The sequence below is a fragment of the Alosa sapidissima genome, chromosome 20 (assembly GCF_018492685.1).
Source record: "Alosa sapidissima isolate fAloSap1 chromosome 20, fAloSap1.pri, whole genome shotgun sequence".
In the NCBI taxonomy this organism is placed as follows: Eukaryota; Metazoa; Chordata; class Actinopteri; order Clupeiformes; family Clupeidae; genus Alosa; species Alosa sapidissima.
The window spans coordinates 29,149,354-29,171,245 of record NC_055976.1 but is presented as its reverse complement, the minus strand read 5'-3'; the positions used below and the strand labels follow the sequence as shown (position 1 = coordinate 29,171,245).

General features: G+C 39.4%; 1 protein-coding gene across 1 annotated transcript in view; it reads right to left on the bottom strand.

The window, feature by feature from the left end:
• Window positions 1–21,892, bottom strand: part of LOC121694869 — a 248,710-nt gene that overhangs the window by 175,855 nt on the left and 50,963 nt on the right. The window contains exons 8-21 of the mRNA XM_042075243.1: window positions 21,101–21,274; window positions 20,597–20,779; window positions 19,702–19,875; window positions 15,179–15,352; window positions 14,896–15,069; window positions 14,504–14,677; window positions 13,494–13,667; window positions 11,652–11,825; window positions 9,691–9,864; window positions 8,433–8,606; window positions 7,936–8,118; window positions 7,295–7,459; window positions 2,723–2,896; window positions 95–268 (exon numbers count right to left, since the gene is read on the bottom strand). Of these exons, the coding sequence (XP_041931177.1) occupies window positions 95–268; window positions 2,723–2,896; window positions 7,295–7,459; window positions 7,936–8,118; window positions 8,433–8,606; window positions 9,691–9,864; window positions 11,652–11,825; window positions 13,494–13,667; window positions 14,504–14,677; window positions 14,896–15,069; window positions 15,179–15,352; window positions 19,702–19,875; window positions 20,597–20,779; window positions 21,101–21,274 (2,445 nt within the window). The remainder of the gene's footprint in view (window positions 1–94; window positions 269–2,722; window positions 2,897–7,294; window positions 7,460–7,935; window positions 8,119–8,432; window positions 8,607–9,690; window positions 9,865–11,651; window positions 11,826–13,493; window positions 13,668–14,503; window positions 14,678–14,895; window positions 15,070–15,178; window positions 15,353–19,701; window positions 19,876–20,596; window positions 20,780–21,100; window positions 21,275–21,892) is intronic.

Genomic DNA, 21,892 nt, shown 5'->3' with positions numbered 1-21,892 from the left:
ACATGACTACATATATTGGGAACAGAAGTTAAATGATGATTAGCTATAACTTTCTTTTTCTTCATTTGCCTTTTGATTTGCTTAATTCTCTCACCTCAGTTTATTTAGTTTACATGTTGGATTCTTCTTTAAATTGGTGAGCAGCTCCACTCCTGATTCTCCAGGGTCATTTCCTGTCAGGTCCAGCTCTACCAAGTGTGAAGGGTTTGATTTCAGAGCTGAGGCAAGAGCAGCATATCCTTCTCCTGTTATATTACACTCTGAAAGTCTAGAGAAAATGGAGAAGTTTTTTTTTCAATGCTGCCCCAAAAACATATCAATACATATTTATACATATAGTACTGGGGCAGCCGTAGCCTACTGGTTTGGGGCAGCCGTGGCCTACTGGTTAGTGCTTCGGACTTGTAGCCGGAGGGTTGCCGGTTCGAACCCAGTAGGCCACCGCTGAAGTGCCCTTGAGCAAGGCACCTAACCCATCACTGCTCCCCGAGCGCCGCTGTTGTTGCAGGCAGCTCACTGCGCCGGGATTAGTGTGTGCTTCACCTCACTGTGTGTTCACTGTGTGCTGAGTGTGTTTCACTAATTCACGGATTGGGATAAATGCAGAGACCAAATTTCCCTCACGGGATCAAAAGAGTAAGACTAGCTTATTTTGTAGTTTGTTCTTTAGGTCTCTTGAAGCACTGCTAAACCAGGAACTACAAGCATAGTCAAAGTGTCACTGCTAAACCAGGAACTACAAGCATAGTCAAAGTGGCACTGCTAAACCAGGAACTACAAGCATAGTCAAAGTGTCACTGCTAAACCAGGAACTAGTCAAAGTGGCACTGCTATAAAGCACCTGATAGTGTTTCCATGGCTCTTTGATCAACAATCTTTGAAATATACATTCACAATATTTTATTGGGAGAGCACACAAAACTAGTTGTACCTATTGTCATGTCACCAATTGAGGAAGATCCCTCACACTGTAGTGTATTTTCTTTACCCATATTTGTATACAGATAGTGAATATTGTTATCATTAATGGGGTATTGTTACAATATCAAGAACCTTATACATACACATTTACAGTTCAGGCTGGTCATTAAGTTAAAGTTGACTGGTCGGTGAATATCATCGGAGAGTGCCATTCAGTCCATACAATGTCCACACATTTTGGTCTCAATGTTATATTGTTTTTATGTATTATTAGAAATAGTAGACACTCAAGTTGTAGAATATCAAATATACACAGGAGAGATGTTAAGTTCCTGGTGCTATAGGTTGGAGATTTCACACAGCGGCCAATAAACGTCTATAAAACGTCTATAAAAGTCTATTCACCATCAAAACCAAAATCACAAATCACTAGCAAAAACATCACCAGCTTCCAAGAGCATTTCACTGGGGTTATCAAGCAGGCACCTTCCTTCATAGGCGTTTCATTGAATTAAGCCCACGATACCTCCAGAAGGCTCACTAGTGGTATCTGGTGTCCCAGACCCACCCCCATGATGGGTTGTCTGCCAACAACTACCACCAAATGATTTGGTCATCTTCATTGCTGTGGCCGTTAATGATCAAACCGCAATCCCTTAAGTGTAACTCGCCAAAATGATGCCTAAGGTCTTTTTGTGAATGAACCCAAGTAAAACTTTCGTTTAAAAGCATAATGTCGGAAGTGCCACTTTTAAGCTTGACTGTATTGTCGTTTTCGGGTCAAATTTCCTTTTGAAAGCAAGCAAGATATACAAACAAAACCCAAACCAATAGACAATATTCAAAGGATAAAGCATAATTATGTCCACCCTGTCATGGACATATATTGTAAATTACTGTAAATATACTGTAAGTTGTCATCGAATAGTAAGATGGAATTTTTTTATTTTTTTTTAAAGATACAAAGTCCCTTTTTAAAAGAGGGTTATAATTTTGTAAATACATTTTTTTGCAAAACACTCCAAGGGGATGAAATGCTGTAGATTTTATATGGATATTTCATAGTAAGATTGCAATAATGAATAAATATATATATATATATATATATATATATATATATATATATATATATATATATATATATGGACGATTTTGGACATTTTCAACAATGACAATGTGGAAATTTTGAACGCTTTTTACTCACTCAATTGTCACTATCTAGACTTGTTGTAGAAAAGAATTTGTTCAAATCATTTCCGGTATATTTTGTCCCAACAAGCTGGACATGTTAAGCTTAGGCAGAGCAAGAAAGCATACTTATAAAAAGAGAATTTGTCAGTAAGGTCAACTACAGTACAGCAGGTGAATTTCCCACCACTGAAGAGAAAATGTTGTCCTGATGTTATTAAGATGCTTGAATTTCCCCTGGGGATCAATAAAGTATCTATCTATCTATCTATCTATCTATCTATCTATTAGAGAGGATGGCCTTTTCTTAAAGGGGCAAATTTCCCAATACAATAATTTCAGGGACACACAGAAACTCTTCTTCTTGTTTAGAAGACACTTTTATTCAAAGCAACACAGTCTCACAGAGGTTTGGAAATTGAATCTGGGTCGACCAATTGTTAGGCGGTGACATTATCCACTGCTCCACTATGCTCAAAATTTTGTTTCTGTTTCCTTATTGCATGTTACTGCAAATTTGTGCTTCATAGAACATATAATTATACTTGAAATTTGTCCGCCAACTCCGATTGTGTACTTCACTACATCATACTGTCATTGTCAATTTACTTACAGCAGTTTCTGTAGTTTACAGTCTGGATTCTGTAATAAAGCAGAGATGTGCTTCACTCCTGAGTCTCCTAGTTTATTCCCACTCAGATTGAGCTCCATCAGGTGTGAGGGGTTTGATGCCAGAGCTGCAGTCAGAGCAGCACAATCCTCATCTGTTACACTGCAGTCATTAAGCCTGTATGGAGATATATTTGGGGTGAGGCAAGGTGGATGGCAACCATTACTGGCTCCATGAATAAAATTATGAAATGGCTGAAAATGCATGGCCTCAGAATATTACGAATGTTCGGCTCTCCAGCCACTGACAACATTGCAATTATTGACAAATAGTGTCAATTACAGTAGCCTACTCAGAGTTGAACAACAGGTAACAATTATTTTTCTTCATAACAACAGCTCTTTTGCTCCTGCTGTGCTGTGGGGGGGGTGAAATAATTAAAAAGAGCCAGGCATCGCTCATTGGAGAAGCGCAATGGTTGGGAGGTAACATACAGTGGGTCCCAGTTAAAAATTGACACTTCATTCACGATCATGGTGAATGGTGAAATGTAAGTACAACTGCAGCCGCTTGGGGGCAGCATAGTCCGCTGTGGAGTTCCACGGGCGAACCAGACGGCGCATTCGACAGCAAGGGCTGTGATTGGCCGAGTTTTCAGTGCGTTTCTCTGTGTTTTTAGCAGCCCCTGCAACAAGCTAGTCCACTGTAGCCTAAGCCTTGTACATAATGTTAAACATAGTTTTGGATTCAGTGGCAAGATTTCTTGATTGTACAGTGTCTGTCTCTCAGTAATGTTTTAAAATGAGAGCTTCGTCAGCTGGCAGTAGGCTACTTTGTCGGTAGTCATGAGAAGTTCGCTTGCTAACAGAACATAAATATGCTGCCCAGAAACCTTGTGAATAGTTCTGATTTTTTTTACTACACTAACGAGGTTGAAATATAGACTTTGCCTACAGCATCTCCTTAACAGTAATGTTAACAAAATGACAGCATTCATATGACAAAGAAAAATGAATTCGGTCACTCAAGACTGTGCCACAGCAACCAGTGTAGGCTACAGTCTTACCCAATAGGCCTACTCGAAGCAGATAGCGTTGTCTGACGGTCGAGTGGGTTAATGCACGTATTTCCAGAACAGGTCTGCAACTTTCAGGTAGTTCTGAGTTCGAATCTAGGCAGGAGCAGAGCCATATAAAGGCCTAGGCCTATTGTTTTCATTTTTTGCAAGGTGTTGCTCCTGGCAATACTTGTTTATAAGACGTTTGGTGATTAATTGATAGCTGTTTTTGGGACACGTTAAACGTTCTTTATAATGAGCGCATACGGGGAGTAAAACGACTGTTACGCGCTGTTACAACTGTAGGCTACAATGATTGCAATACAAAAATATGCGCGTGTTAGTTTAGTTAGTTTTGTGATGTTTTGCACTTTTGCCTCATGTGTTTTCAGGTTTGAGGGCTTTTTTGGCAAGATTGACCTTGGTTAGACTCTGCATAGTTATTTCTCCGTATGGAAAATAAAGTCAATTTTCGACACACGTCTGTTATTAGTTCAATAACAAGTGTTGCTTGTTAAAACATGTGACTAGTGAAACTCAAATGATTTTAGAAATATTTAGCCAAAGCCAAAAAGTGTTAGAGAGAAGGAGAGACGCCGGTGCAGCTCAGATGTCTTCTTAATTTTCTTTATTCTTTAGTAAAAGGTGCAGAACATTATTAAACTTTGACTAACGTTTCGATGTTCGTTAGTCAAAAACATCGACACGTCGAAATGTCAGTCAAAGTTTAATAATGTTCTGCACCTTTTACTGAAGAATAAAGAAAATTAAGAAGACATCTGAGCTGCACCGGCGTCTCTCCTCTCTAAAATATCTGTCCTGGCCTGGTTGCAACGGATTGTGGCCAAACGACAGAAGCGCGGAGAACCCTCCTTTGTCTACCAAAAAGTGGTACTTTGTGCCCCGCGCTCCCCCACTGCTTGTGAAAGAAGGGGATGGGGGAGGGGGGCTTAATGTCACAAAACGGCAACGAGTCGTTTTAGGCTACAGGCCTTCATAATGGTAGGCTACAGGAAGTGGGGGGAGGGTATGGGATGACCAGAGCCGTCATCTATCGTCTTTCCAGGCACACAGCTCGTTATATAGCCTATAGACTGCCTTAACAGATAGGCTTTGCTCTTGGGTTTGGCCTTACAGCGAACTCAATGCTCTTGTTGCTTGCAGTTTGTTAAATAAAGCGATGCAGATTACATTATTTATTTCTGATTAATTGCGTCTTTTGATGTATTTTGCAACATTTGCTTGTTAGGCTGGGCTACTGTCAATGTCCTGTACAGGTCAATGTTCAACAATTGCTGGTGTAGGCCTAGGCTATTAATCAATTAGGGACTGTTCGTTATTTATTTAATTAAGGGGCTACCGGAGGAGTTTTGGGAGCGTTGAGACGTGACCCTCCCTCGTCAGCAAGAATTTTTTCTATGACCCTCCACAGTGATTGAGAAAAAACGCATGACCCTCCCCAGTCCCAACAATTTATTGATGCCTTAGGCTACTGGGTCAATTTGGGAGCTTGCATGCTACGACTCCTTCCTTGAAATGCCTTGAAAAGGCTGTCGTTTGCACAATTTCACAAATAATCACCGGGACCGAAACAAACCTGTCAACTTTTCCCGGGTTTATCGCGTATTTTAACTTTTTCCTCGATGTCTTAGGAGGAGCTGCAGGGCCGTCGCAAGGGGAATGCGAGGCCCTGTGCGAACTTGACAGATGCAAGGCCCTTTTCACTTACGTGCATGAAATCATGCGATAGCTTACTTTACACATAGCCAAGGCTACCGTCGGTGTATTTTAATAGTAGCCTAGTCTAATAAGCTACACCAGCTTGCCTTTAAGAGGGGAAATTCAATTGTATAGCCTATAACATTAGCTGAGTCACATATTTGGCCATATGGTGTTTATCATAGGCTACATCACGAAACCAAATAGTGTAACAAAGGCGAACACTTTAACAGGGGGAATTAATTGGGCATGAATCATTGTGCTGAACGGTATTTGTCAATGAGCAGAAACACACACGACATTCAAACTATTGATAAGATGTACTGGTCTGTATCTATAGGCTAACATTGGACAAATAAATGACACTGACTCGCCATATCCTGACTCAGGAAAAAAAACATTTTCTTGCTTTGCCGCAAACTCAGCAATGAAATCATAGGCCAGTTTGCAGGTAGCCTAACGTCTTTTTCATAGAAGGGAGAGCCCAGTCTCTCCTGTGACATGGAGGTGCGCAAATAGTTTTTAATAGCCTGTTCAACTTCGAAAAGCTTCGTTCACCCGATGCCAGTCACTGATCGCAATTTCAAATTTCGGAAAGCTTCATCTTTTTAAGTTTTAAGTGCAGTGGCCCCTATCTGCCCCCTTTGGAATTATATCTCAAGCCTATTATAAGGTCCAGTGCGTTATGTCCTGGGATTCGGATGTGCTCAAAAAGAAAAGAAAAAACACTTTTTTATAGATGGTTATGAGGAGCAATGTGAGAGAGAAATTTGATGATCATTGATCGTTGTTTTGGGACGTTAAGCCTTTTCCATAGGCGTCAGTGAAGGAGATTGAAGAATGACCATTTTTTTATACGAAAATATTTCTTAACTACAAAAACTCAGTGTCTAAAAACTCAGTGTCATTCAGACTCAACCCTCTTGTTGTTTTATTATCTTTTTCGTTGTCGTTTGAACGTTGGCAAGCAGGCATGTTGCGGTTGCAATTTAATTGAAATTTCTACAGTAGGCCTACAACATGCTGTTAGGCTGGGCTACTGTCAATGTACTTGTACAGGTAAATGTTCAACAATTGCTGGTGTACAGGTTATATAATCAATTAGCTAAATCATTTGTCCAGCTGTTTAAACATTTTTTCGTGCTACATTCAAACGCAAAAGGTGCTTTGATATATTTTTCGTTTGAACGTCGGCAAGCAGGCATGCTTTGGTTGCAATGAATGAGGATAATTGCTTTTTTTTTGCATTATTTTGAATATGACTCGCTCCAGTCTCAACAGCACATACTTTTTCCACAAGCTAAGTTCTAACACACATAGGCCTATCCCCTCTCGCTGCATCCCTGCACACGGTGCTTTCTTAAAGGAGCTGTACCATTTTACAACAATTGCATCTACATTTTCATATTAGAATGTTTTGTCAAGTGTAAGCTTAAACTACCGTGATGAATTTAAGTTCCCGTGCCCCTGCTGCGTCATGGAAGCAGTAAGTCAGTCGCATCAAAAATAGTAGTGGCACCCAAGTGACACCTTGTGGTTGTTTGTGTCAACTGCAGTTTGTGCCATTTCTGCTGAGAAAATGGGGTGCGTGATTCATGAAGGAACCCGTCCAAACTTAACGGGGACCCACTGTAGCAACATAATGGAGAGCAACTAATTCAAAATGACCCAGGGAAACTAGCTCCAAAGAAACATGAACCTAAAGAGTTTCTACCAAAAACTGGTGAAGAAAACAAACAACCAATAATCTTTGTCAAATAGTGTGGTGCAGCAGCGGTCACAATACTGAATCAACTCACTTAAGTTTCTGCAGTCTGCAGTGTGAATCCCCCAGTAGAGCACAGAACTGCTTCACTCCTGGTTTCTTTCCACTCAGGTCCAGATCTGTCAGGAGCAAGGGGTTTGTACCTAGAACTGAAGTCAGATAAGCACAGGCTTCCTCTGAAGCATCGCTTTTCAACAACCTGTAAAGAAAGAAACATGGACATAGTAAAGTTAGAGTAAGAGTTTGGGGGTGTTCCCAGTTTATAATGAACAGACAATAATTCAGAGTGTGGTTTAACACAAGACCTCTCCGCTATGTTATTTTCTCTGAAGCAAACAAGACCCCTCTGTTACACTGTCCCCTTGTAGCAAGACGCCTCCGACCGCTGCTATTGTTGTTTCCCTTTAGCAAGAACCCTCCACCTTGTTTTCCTTTAGCAAGCAAGACTCCTCTACTACACTATGCACCTGCCACAAGCAATACCTGTCCGCTATGTTGGTTCCCTGTAGCAAGCAAGAGTTCTCTGCTATGTTGTTTCACTGTCGCAATCAAGAACCCTTTGCTTCCCTATTCATCCTGTTGGGACTTATTTTCCTATATTGATCAGCAGACAAGGCAATGTCCCCTAATTACAGTACAAACATATAAAGCTCTTCATTTCAGAAGTCTTCTCACCTCAGGGTTTCGAGTTTACATTTTTTATCATTGAGTAAATTATGTAAATCTCTGACAAGCTCCAATTCTGTGTGTCCAGGGTAATTTCCTCTCAGGTCCAGCTCTATCAGGTGGGAGTGCTCTGATTTAAGAGCTGAAGCAAGAGCAGCATATCCATCACCTGTTATACTACAGTCTGAGAGTCTAGAGAAAATCAATAGAGTTTGTCATTGGTATAGAGAAAGAAAGACATATTTGTGAAGAAATTATCATTTGGAAATTACACAATGTACTAATACTGGCCATACTTTGTCTTAGGGGGAGTCAAATGCTTGTGTGATATATACATTAATATAATTAACTGTTGCTGCAATAATATAAGTTCCCTTTGGGAATTAATAAAGTCGTTCATCTATATATATATGTCTGAAGAAAAAGATTTGTATCTGGCCATGTGAGAAACTACTATGTAAAAATTGTGATGCAACACTACCATTCTTCGGCATCATATTACTTACAGAAGTTTCTGTAGTTTACACTTTGGATTCTCCAATAGTGCAGAGATCTTCAGCACCCCTAAGTCTCCTAGTTTATTCCCACTCAGATTCAGCTCTACCAGGTGGGAGGGATTTGATGTCAGAGCTGAAGTCAGAGCAGCACAGCCTTCATCTGCTATACTGATGTTACTAAACCTACAGATGGACAGACAGTCAGAGACAGCTATTGTCAAAAATATAAGTGGTTATATAATGCACTTTCAACAGCCTAAAGATAGTAATGCACCAACAATGTGCGTGGACACACTTAATTTTTGACAAACACACCCATAGGTGCACGTATGTGTGCAAGTACCAGTATATTTGCCTTTCAAAGATCGTGAATGCTGGACAGGAAAATAATGACCATGTTGGTCTCATGCTAGCAAAGACACTTGGGTCCCACCTGGCAAAAACCATAATAGGCCTCTATGCATCTTTCTGACAAAATATTAGTAAAACATGAGATTGGTATTCACTTCTCCATCACCCAGTAACTACATTTATGGGAAACATCAAATAAAGTCTTGTTGACTTTAAAGCATAAACAGACTCTAAAAATTAATTTCCTGTTACTTCAGTTTGCATTCTCCTCTACTGTCTGGGGGTCTTCAAGTTTAAAGGAACCATATGTAAGATTTTGGCCAAAACTGGTACTGCAATCACTTTCAAATTACTGTAGAGCGGTGTATCCCCTCCCCTTCCCCCCTGACTCGAGGTTGCCAACCCAGATGCCGAAACACTACTGACTTCGTGATTAGTAGATAGGTGGAGGGTGGCGCCTCAGGCCAAAACACAACATGACATGACAAAACACAACATCAACATCAGTTGAGGGCTGCAACTTCACTTTTTAATATCCTGGTCGGACTACTGTTTTTAGTGAAGTATTTGAAATTAACATGATTTCTTAATGTCTAGTGACATATCAGGGCCATTTTATGATTAATTGAAATACATTTCTTACATACGGTTCCTTTAATGTAGACTACAGTACATATAAGATGTATCAGTCAATAAGTAAATCAGAAATGAGTACTGAAATAAATAGATAGATAGATAGATAGATAGATAGATAGATAGATAGATAGATACTTTATTGATCCCCAGGGGAAATTCAAGTACAAATACATTCACAGACTTGATTTTCTCCAGTTTCGACTGTGCTTTATAGAATATCTAGCCTATATCTAACTATAAGCCTTTAGTATATTTCATCATGAAGTCAGAGTTTACTCACAGCAATTTCTGTAATTTGCAGTCTGGATTCTTTAGTAGATCAGAGATGTGATTCACTCCTGAGTCTCCAAGTTCATTTCCAGTCAGATTCAGCTCTATCAGATGTGAGTGGTCTGATTTCAAAGCTGACACAAGAGTTGCACAGCCCTTGTCTGTTATACTGCTGTCAATAAGTCTGCATGGGGAAAGAGCAGGCAACATTAATATTGTTTTTGTTTTATTTTCTTTTAATTATATACGTAGATGGATTGCAGGAACAAGTATTTCTGACTTCAGCCCCCTACTTCAATCCCAAACAGAGAGACAGACAGACAGACAGACACACACACACACACACACACACACACACACACACACACACACACACACACACACAAGCATGGATAAAATAATGTATAGTAATGTATCTCCATTAACCGAGCTAGCTAACTAATGCTACCACAGGAAAAGGTTGGGAGTAGCTATGCAAACATGGCTAATATTGATGAACCGTCTCTGGTAACAAAAGAGTATAGTCATTTAAAAAAAAAAACTCATTCAGCCCAGACACATTGGGTCATAAACATTCAGCATAGTCTTTGCATTGTGTTGGGACATAGAGTAAGAGTGAGCTACGTTACCTTTTTTCAGACCAGGATTATCCACACTAACAAAATTAACACACCTCATTTTTGACAAAAACCATCCATGGGCGCAGAGGTGAGCGTATGTTGGTTTGCCAATTAAACAATGTGTGCACCAGATTGTAAATGATCAATTTAATCAGCCTCAAACTGACAAACATACTTGCGTCTCATTTCTGATATTGGACCCTGAGACCCCAATCTGGCTGGTACGGGTTCAGTTGTAGTTAAATAGAATAAGCATACAAAAAAATCTATTCACAGGAAATTTTGTCACGTCAAGAAAGTACTGTTGTTAGACATCAAAAGTTATGTTGGTTTTGTGCGAATCCACTCAGTGGACTACATCTCTCGTCTCAAACGATGTACGTCACCAACGTAATGAAACGATAAGAGCTGTTATGCTAGTTAACATCTAGGTTGCATCTTGCTGCCTGCTATGTCACTTAACAGTATGTAATGTACAGTCTATGGACGAATACAATTTACCTGATGTGTTTAATCCTCTGACTCATGGTATTTTCTTCGGCAAGGAAAGCCCAATTAAGACCTGTTGCTGGTATGCTTGTACAATCTAGTGTGGCTGTGAATGAGCTAACGTCACTAGCGCGACTGATGGGTTTGTAAGTATAAGTATAAGTATATATACTTTTTTGATCCCTTGAGGGAAATTTGGTCTCTGCATTTAACCCAATCGGTGAATTAGTGAAACACAAACAGCACCCAGTGAGGTGAAGCACACACTAATCCCGGAGCAGTGAGCTGCCTGCTACAACGGCGGCACTCGGGGAGCAGTGAGGGGTTAAGTGCCTTGCTCAAGGGCACATCAGCCGCGGCCCGCTGGTCGGGGCTCGAACCGGCAACCATCCGGTTACAAGTCCAGAGTGCTAACCAGTGGGCCACGGGATGTAGTCGTTGGAATTACGATCTTTCACAATGTTGTAATTCAATAGTTACGAAACAAACTGCAAATGTCTTTACATGAAAAATTGTCTTTAGAATTGACAAACATCATATGGGTAATTCAAGGCACAAGTCAACCGGGACCAGAAAATAATTTCTTTTTCGCCATAGACTGGCGTTCAAATTTTTTTGAAAGATAGGTCCCATGGAGGCAAACGGAAGGGGCTGGACTTCGCCACTCTATTAGAAAAGCAGCCAACAGTTATGGCAAAGACAGCGGTTATAAGAGCAACATCATTCCCTTTTCGTTTAATGTATGTTAGCAACTGTAAAACTGCTTCATGAAATATATAACACTGAATCTTGTCTGCCCAACGAGGATCAGTTAAGTGTATTTCACTACAACATACTTTACACTCATTATCACTTGACTTACAGCAGTTTCTGTAGTTTACAGTCTGGATTCTCCAGTAGAGCAGAGATGTGCTTCACTCCTGAGTCTCCTAGTTTATTCCCACTCAGATTCAGCTCTATCAGGTCTGAGGGGTTTGACCTCAGAGCTGAAGCAAGAGCATCACAGGATTCCTCTGTTATACTGCTGTCATTAAGTCTGTAGTGAGAGAGAGCAGGATACTCTTTGTTTAATTGTTTTAGGGTGTTACTGAACTCGTAAAAGACACACACACACACACACACAAAACACACACACACCTGCCACAATATCTGCCACTTCCAAACTGTAACGGTACAAGCGACTAACGTTTTGTTGCACAGCATCTTCCTCAGACGTCTGGAAAACGCAGCTGTTATACTGAGCATATAGTTATATCCGTTATTCTTAGGGTGACCAGATAAGAAAATGGGGTAAATTCGGGACAGTATCTGGGGGGGGGGGCAGGACTACGGTTGGCGTGACTATGGTTGGCATTAGGCTACATGACAAAATTATCTTTATTCAGAAATTCTACTGTTTGTCAATAGGTACGCCAGGAAATACTCACAAAGAGAGTCAAGAGAATCATTAAAATCACAAACTCAAATGTCAAAAACAAACACAATGACTTAAGAAAATGCAATGATTGTGTTGTAACCCAGACATCAGCAACATAAGTAATTTTATGCATGCAACCTTCTCGTGACTGCCTGCACTTTCCCTGTCGCAAGCTGTAACTTGCACACTCTATTTTCCCTGTCCTCACGACTACAACTTGCGCTCTCTCATATTTTCCTACCCACTCCTCCCGGTACCTGCTACGTTTGTGCTTTTAGCAGCGTGTTCGGTTCCAGCCTGCAGCATCCATGTCAACAATGCATGAAAATTAGCTTATTATCAATGCACGTTGTCAGTATGCGCCAGTAGGCTACACAATTATTATTATTCTTTTTTAAAGATACTGTACATATAGGGATTTCTGCAGCCAATGAGCAGCCGACGGGAGCTGGTTGCAGGATAACTCAACCACCAAGAACAGAAAAAACTACTCGAGACCCTGCTCAAGTATAATTTTCTGGACAATTAGGGCAGGATTCGGGATTCGGGACAAGTGCTAGGATTTTGGGACTGTCCCGAATTTTTTTGGATGTCTGGTCACCCTAGTTATTAGCCTGACGTCGTCATACTCAATTCTAGTCAGAATTAGAGTCTGATACTGCCCCATTGGCTGTGATTATGGTGCGTGTTTCAACCGATACAGGGGTTCTTCTTCTACACAAATGCCTTCTTCTAACAAATGCGTTGACATTGTTTTCTGGTTATTGCGCTGTCAATATCTTCTGCAACAGACGTGATAGCGAAATCTAAATGTCTACCTTTTAGCAGCAGCGTTGTCGTTAGGAAGAACCGGGAAGAATGAAACACTTTTTTATTTAAATGTCACTTACAAAGACATCGTACCATGCAGGAAGCTAATATTTTGTCACTAACAACCTACATCTGTCCTCTGTCAAAAACAGTTGCATTTTCAGCTCTGAACAAAACCATTCAGGAGTTCTGGTCCGAACTGTGACACTGAGCAGCTCTGGTTTGGGCATAGCTGTTCTACAACGGAACAAGTCCAGACCGAACTTCCCGATCTCAAATGTTGTGTGCGGGGTTAAGTTCGGCTGGCATCCAGGCTACCTAGTTATTGTATGTTGCTGTAAAACTGTGCTTTACATAATGTGTAACTCTATACTTGTGAATTTCTTTGAACTTTGAACATTTGTTTCATCTCATAATACAGTACAGTCATTGTGAGTTTACTTAGCATATTTCATCATGAAGTCAGAGTGTACTTACAATAGTTTCTGTAGTTGACATTCTGGATTCCCCAGCAGAGCAGAGATGTGCTTCACTCCTGAGTCTCCTAGTTTATTACCACTCAGATTCAGCTCTATCAGGTGTGCAGGGTTTGATGTGAGAGCTGCAACAAGAGCAGCACAGCCATCTCCTGTTATGCTGCTGTTATTAAGCCTGTAGAGAGAGACAGCAGGGAACTAAATCAGGTTTTTGTTTATTGTTTTAGCATATAGAAAGAAGGTACAAAGAACTATTAATGATACATGTATTCATCCCGAAATGCCATAGGCATACAGATAATACACGTTATATGTACCAGTGCTGCAAGTATTGATAAACTTGAAGCTCATTCTCAGACTGATAGATGGAGCAAACTGTTTAAAGGAGGGGGGTTGTAATTAAAGCACTGAGGTGTCTGGTGTGCATGGCATTGGAAAAGGGTTTACACGGCCAGGTCAGCTAGAAAGGCCACTCACAGAATTTCTCTTTGGGCATGGTGAGGACTGGCTCTGATATCTAGGGCCCTAATTCAAATGCTGGCAAAGTCAGTCTATAAGCAATTTTCTCATGCATGAACTAACAGCATCATTTGACGTGAGACAACTTTTAGCTGACCACCAAACACCAATGTTTGTGCTCGGAATCTGCCTCATGGTATTACATTTGTAAATAGATTTTGCAAAGTTATTAAGCAAGCTTTAGGTAGACTTTAGACTTTGCCGAACATTTAAATTGCCCTAGTGTGCATTTTCTTTTTCTTACCGAAGCTGCCAGCATTATGGAGCCCTTGCACCACCACTTCTGTACCATTTACACATGAAGGATGCAGAATAAAATGGCAATTGTTCAAGAAAAGTGTGTTTAAATGGGGATACTGGCATTGTTCCTGTATTGGATGCTACTGTAAAACTGTTCTTTATAGAATATGTAGCTCAATGACTTGGTCTTGGTCTTGAGGTGTCTCTTTAGTGTAATTCACTGCATCAGACAAATATTTTGATTTTACTTACCGCAGTCTCTGCAGTTTACAGAAAGTATTCTCTAATAGAGCAGAGATGTGCTTCACTCCTGAGTCTCCTAGTTTATTCACACTCAAGTCCAGCTCTATCAGATGTGTTGGCTTTGATCTGAGAGCTAAAGCAAGATCACCACAGCCTTTTTCTGTTAAACCACTGTCGTTAATCCTGTAGATAGATAGATAGATAGATAGATAGATAGATAGATAAATCTCTATCTTAAAATTTTCAGCATTTCTTTACAGCACTTTCTGTAGCTTAGGTGTAGGATTTCTCGGCAGAGCAAAAAGATCTGCACACTAAATCTCCTAGTTTGTTCTTACTAGTTTGTGGTAATCTGTTTGGTGTATTTCACTTCATCATGCAATAACTGTCAGTTTACTTACAGCAATTTCTGTAGTTCACAATCTGGACTCTCTAGTAGAGCAGAAATGTGCTTCACTCCTGAGTCTCCTAGTTCATTTCCACTTAGATTCAGCTCTATCAGGTGTGAGGGGTTTGATGTCAGTGATGAAGTCAGAGCAGAACAACCCTCATCTGTTATGCTGATGTTATGAAGCCTGTAGAAAGATAAATAACAATTGCAATGATGAGCATTTAAAATATGTTCCAGATTGTTTAAGTATTGCTAATGGTCAGAATACTATTTCACTCTATTATACAACTCACTCCAGTTTCTCCAGTTTACAGAGTGGATCTTTTAGCAGAGCAGAGATGTACTTCACTCCTGAGTCTCCTAGTTTATTCCCACTAAGATTCAGCTCCACCAGGTGTGAGGGGTTTGATGTCAAAGCTGACATGAGAGCACTACAGCCCTCACCTGTTATGTTGCCGTCATTAAGTCTGTAGGGACAAAGAGAGCAGGGAACGAAATACGTTTTTTTTTTTATTGTTTTAAAAACAATATTAAAAAAAATAGATAAACAAGCAAATAAGAACAAAGAACTGTAACATGTACAGGTACATGTATTCATCCCAAACTGCCATGGTATGGACCTCAAAGTTCCATACATACATCATGCAGGCATAAAGAGAATACATATTATATGTACAAGTGCCACAAATATCAATAAACTTCATGTTCATTCTCATTCTTAGACTGATAGATGGTAGTGAAATGGGGTGGGTGGAATCCACTGACTCCATACATAAACTTAGGAAACAACATTAAAATGCATGGTTTGAGAATATTCTGAATGTTCAGCTCTCCATGTTATGGTTATGGTTATGGAATTTAGCAGACACTTTTGTCCAAAGCGACATACATAATAAAACAATACAACAATACAAAATGTTGGGGTAGCTAATGGTTTAGTTTCACCTGATAAATAAGTTGGAAGTAATATAAGTTAATACAATAAAATTAAATTTGAAATGGTTGATTCTGTTGTCCGATTCCGAGTTCAGATTTGGTTGGCCCTGTCAATACTGATTTTTGTCAATACTGATTTTTGCCAATTAAGAATTTCTTTCTAAAAGAATTTCTAAACATTGCTCTAAAATACAAAAAACGGCTCACAAAAAAAGGCATTTTACCCTGAGTTGTTCCGGGTAGTGTTAATTTTGTCACCTATTTTTAATTTAGTCTTAGTCTTGTGACGAAATGTCCTTTTTAGTCTTTGTCATATTTAGTCATTCAAATATCATTTTTGTTAGTCAAGTTTTAGTCAACTAAAAGTCTCGTCATTTTAGTCTAGTTTTAGTCAAAAGAAAACTAAAGCTATCTTAGTCTTAGTCAAAACATTTAGTCTTTTTTTATAACAAATTATTTCTGATTACCATTTCAGTCAAATAGTGTTTCACACATCTCAATTTTCTAACAATATTGTGTGTCCACAGGGCTACTCGACTGTTATAATTACTCATTCTGATTTTTTTGTCAGTCAGTACATGCAGTTATAGCTTGGCTGGGATTTGGCCATAGACAGTAAAAGATTTGACTGGACCACTGTCATGATCTTCATAGACAGTGTTTCACAAAGTGTGGTCTGGGGACCACTGGTGGTCCGCAAGCTGTCCCAAGTGGTCCACGAGCAGACGTGGTAAAATATACTATAGATGAGTTGTTGCAATATTGAACCAACTTGTATGTAAATTCAAACAGTTCTACAACACTGTCTATGTCAGATATGCCAGTTTAAATCACATGACCTCTGACACAATTAAACAAAGTGCAGAGACAATAAGCAAGGTGGTGAGTATTGTGTAGGCTAATATCAGAGAGGGTTCAAGCGGAGTGAGAGGCGCAAACGTTCGACAATTTCCATGTTCGATTATTGCAAGGGGGAGGGGGGGAAATCCCCCTTTATGCAGACCACAGTAAACCCTCGCTGCACTAATGTCAATGGAGATTTGTGGAATTTTACCAATAAATTGGTCATTATGTCTTTCTGGATTTGTTGAGGGGTTTTTGGAAAATTTTTGGAAAATCTGTAAGTGTTTGGGATCAGTTTGGGATCATACTGTGAACACAATTATGTTATTTGTTCTTATTGCTTATTAAGAGAGAAAGTTTATTTAGTGACGTAGGGTGACACTCCCACTTATGCAGACCATTGTTCTCAATACAAGTCTACACAACAGCATCACATTTTGCCACTGCTGCCGTGTATATTACGATTCAGTTCTATTTTGTCGGTGCTACTTCATAAAATCAATTATTCATGTGTTTTCCAGTTTAAAACGTTGGCGATAATGTGTGTGGCAAGTGACAATGCACTCATGTTGGCACCGGTGTCGGCTAAGTCGACAATTTAAATATCACCGAAGCACTTCAAGTCTAAGCTATAATCTACAAGCAAAATATTGTTTACACTCCTACACAGTTACACGTGAACTGAACATAGATAATGAAGATACAGTGCAACCTTTCAAGTTTTCCCATTTTGTTATTTTTCAGACTGATCTTAAAATTGATTCAATTCATTTTTTTTCTCATCAATCTACACATAATACTCCAACACTACAAAAAAAATGTTGTTTGGAGTGTTTCGTAAATTATAAAAAACAAAAACCTGATTGCGATTTGGGGCTATAGCGTATACCAGAGCAAGCTCTGTAGTGGTTGATAAACGGAAAATACTGTCTCCACGGCCTATTTGATGTGTTTTAATGCAGCACCCTTGGGTCAATTTTCGCTGGAATTACACTTTAAGACGTATTTGATTATTTCAAATCAAATTTCAAAAGATGTGCAGTGGGCAACACAATGTATTCTTCAGAAATATAGCTGATAAACTGAAATACATGCTACAGCAGAAGTGCATGCACAAAATGTAGGCTACACACATTATAAGTAGCATTACAAGCAAAAAATACTCGATATAGCCTATATTCATCATCTTTGACTTCAGTTGCAAATAAGGAACTTTTCATATTGAAAAATTTAGCCTAGGCATACAGCACATTTCAATGAAGTGTATAACAAACAGAAATAGTCTAGTCCAATTAAATTTTTTAATCATTAATCTACATACAATACTCCAACATTCCACAAAAAAAGCCGGCATGGTCTCACAGGTCTACAGACAATTCTCTCAACCCTTGTGGCTTGGTTTTCACTCTGACATACATCACCAACTGTGAGACCTTATATAAAGAGATGTGTGCCTCTCCTACTAATGTCCAGTGAACTCATTTAGGCACAGGTGGACTCCAATCAAGTTGTAGAAGCATCTCAATGACCATTGATAGAAGTAGGATGCAATAGAGCTCAATTGCAAGCGTCATAACAAAGGGTCTGAATACTTATGTAAATGGAATATTTCAGTCTTTTATTTTTTATAAATTTACAAAACTCTCAAAAAATCTGTTTTTTTGTGGGGGAAAAAAATGAATTGGACTAGGCTATTTCTGTTTGTTATACACTTCATTGAAATGTGCTGTATGCCTAGGCTACATTTTGCAAATGCACTTGTGCATATTTCTCAATATGAAAAGTTCCTTATTTGCAACTGAAATCAAAGATGATGAATATAGGCTATATCGAGTATTTTTTGCTTGTTATGCCTTTTATAATGTGTGTAGCCTACATTTTGTGCATGCACTTCTGCTGTAGCATTTATTTCAGTTAGCTATATTTCTGAAGAATACATTGTGTTGCCTCAGGCCCACTGCACATATTTTGAAATTTGATTTGAAATAATCAAATACGTCTTAAAGTGTAATTCCAGCGAAAATTGACCCAAGGGTGTTTTTCTGCATTAAAACACATTAAATAGGCCGTGGAGACAGTATTTTCCGTTGATCAACCACTACAGAGCTTGCTCTGGTATATGCTATAGCCCCAAATCGCAAACAGTGGATTAGCTAAGGGCCATGAGCAAAACTCTTCCCAAATAGCATTTTTTTAACTGGTAATATTGTTCAAAATAGCATCAAACCACGTCAGTAGCTTGCTGAAGGTCTGTACACATAAAACGAAGCACCAACAACGTAGTTAACTAACCCGGAGTTTTAGTAATGCCTTAATATGCCTTATACTTTCCTTCGAGAGGAGCTGGTAGGGGGACAGTTGGTAAGTGTTCTTTTAGTCTTCTGTAATAAACTCCGAAAAATAATATAAATATATAAATAATATAATTTTAATCGTTGTGATAAAAGACTGTTAAGAACACTTGTCCCCCTAATAGCTCCTCCAACCCCAGCACGAATAATAGATTAACCAAATGTGACCGTACAACAAATCCTTGGGTTGGAGGAGCTGGTAGGGGGACAATTGGTAAGTGTTCTTAACAGTCTTTTGTAATAAACGGGTTCGCTAACTACGTTTTTGGTGCTTCATTTTATGTGTAGGGACCCTGAGCAAGCTATTGACGAGCTTTGGTTCTGAACAATTTTAATGGTTAAAAAAATGCTATTTGGGAAGTGTTTGGCTCAACGCCCTTAGCTAATCCACTGTTTGCGATTTGGGGCTATAGCGTATACTGGGGCAAGCTTTGTAGTGGTTGATCAAAGAAAGATTCTGTCTCCGGAGTTACACTTTAACTAAAAATGAATTGCAATTAAAAAATAATAATCGTTTGACAGCCCTAACTATAGTACATCTCATCAGTATTGATAGCTATTCTAAAATTAGGTGTTTTTTGTTTAGTTTGGTTTGTAAATTGGGATAAAAACAAAGTCTTCTGCTTTCTTTATATTTGTATAATATTTTACATTTTACAAATGCTGAAACAAATTAAACCACCAACGTAAGTTTCTTCAGTTTGCAGTGTGAATCCTTCAGTAGAGCACAGAGTTGCTTCACTCCTGAGTCTCCTGGTTTCTTCTTACTGAGATTCAGCTCTGCGAGACATAAGGGGTTTGTACCTAGAACTGACGTCAGATACACAGAGGCTTTCTCTGCAGCATCACTCTTCAGCAACCTGTAGAGAGAGACATCAATTGCTGTTTAAATATATTTATGCCACTGCTGCTCCTTTAGGGTCAGGGGGTGTTCCCAGGTTAGTTCATGAACATGACTAACTGTTCAAGGTCCCCTATGTAACATTTTCAACTTAATAAAACAGTTTAGAAATGATTGTGATGGCTGGCAATAGTAGCGGTTTCCCCTGCTCCCCCTACAGCGGAAAACCAGCCCTTGTAAGATCTGCACTATAGAGTGCCGCAGTGTATGAATCAGGAAGTCCCGTGAGAAGCGAGAACGAGTGAGAAACACGAAATGCTTAAACATTTCTGGACATACACAAGCCCCCCTCAAGCACTGGTTAGCTATGCCGGCTAGCTATAAGATGGCTTCATTTTTTAGATGTTCATCATGGCAGAGCCAGCAAAGACAAAAGAGACGGTTGTGAAATATGCACCCCAAAGCTGTAGGGGGAGCTCTATAGAGAAAAATGCGACAACAAAATTGAGAAATCAGCAAAGAAATGACTGAAGTCATAGAACAGCCTATTTACTGAAATAACAGAACTTAAAATTATTAGCTCTAATTTCTTCAGTCAGATCTGGAAATCTGTGCTAGTACTACAAAGTTCGATAGAACGTATTTCTGGTCTTGATTGATGCATCATATAGAGTTGTTTAAGCAAATACAATTCAGCCATTGCTGAATACATCTTATGCTCCTCTGTGAAGTTGTCTCACCTCAGGGTCTGAAGTTTACATTTTTTATCATTGACTAAATTATGTAAATCAGAGATCAGCTTCACTCCTGAGCCTCCAGGGTCGTTCCCTCTCAAATCCAGCTCTACCAGGTGTGAGTGCTCTGGTGTTAGAGCTGAAACAAGAGATGCGTATCCTTCCGCTGTTACACCACAGTCAGATAGTCTGGAGTAAACAGAGGAGATTTCGAATTAATGCTGCAAAAGCATATGATGAAAACAATGAAAAGTTGGACATGTTAATATGCTTTAGGAGGTAGTTACAAATTAACATTTGCATCTGACCATGTATTTTGTTTTGGACTAATTACTATAAAAACGACATCTAAAAAAATATTCTTGGAATTTGAAAAAGTGGTTAGGATCAGTATTAATTTACAGCAGTTTCTGTACTTTAGGCATAAGATTTCTCAGAAGTGAAGAGATATGCACGCTCAGTCTCCTAGTTTGTTTCACTACATCATACATTCATTGTCAGTTTTCTTACAGCAGTTTCTGTAGTTTACAGTCTGGATTATGCAGCATAGCAGAGATGTGCTTCACCCCTGGGTCTCCTAGTTTGATCCCACTCAAATTCAGCTCTATCAGGTGTGAGGGATTTGATGTCAGAGCTGAAGCAAGAGCACCACAGCCTTCTGCTGTTATGCTGGCATCATTAAGCCTGTAGAGACAAGGAGGAGGACACTGTAATCTTTTACCTAAGACCTATAGAAAAGCAAAACATGTGCTTCTTAGGAAGTAGTAGAGGGTCATAATAATCTGCTGCATAATCCACTGTGGCATAATAATCTGCTGCAGCTCAAACTTGTTGATGGAAGGCCTATTTTCAAGTGCTGCGTGGTATCATTGTGCTGCTGTGCCCATGGTATGTTCACAACTTTCCTTGATTATTACACTGGAATGAGAGTATAGTTCCATGTCAAATCAGCCTAGAAAATCGCCACGTTTCATTTTCCGTTAGTCTTATTACACTTTCTAACTTGAGAAGAGACAAGTTTTAAATGGGAAAATTACCAGAAATCTTAGTCACTTTTAAACTTGATGCTAGCAGGCGAGATGCTAATGGTCTAATCCGATTCAATGATCTATGCTAGGCTGGAGCTAAAAGTGGTATCGCCAGATGAACTGGAGGGGGGAGTAGGAAAATTAGTGTAATTCCCCAAATGGTGGAATATCCCTTTAAACTGGCTTCATCAATTTCAACTATCTGAGTATGTAGATCATATGTTTGAACTTGAGGTAAATTGTCAGACAGTTTTGATATTGCCCAGTAGGTTAC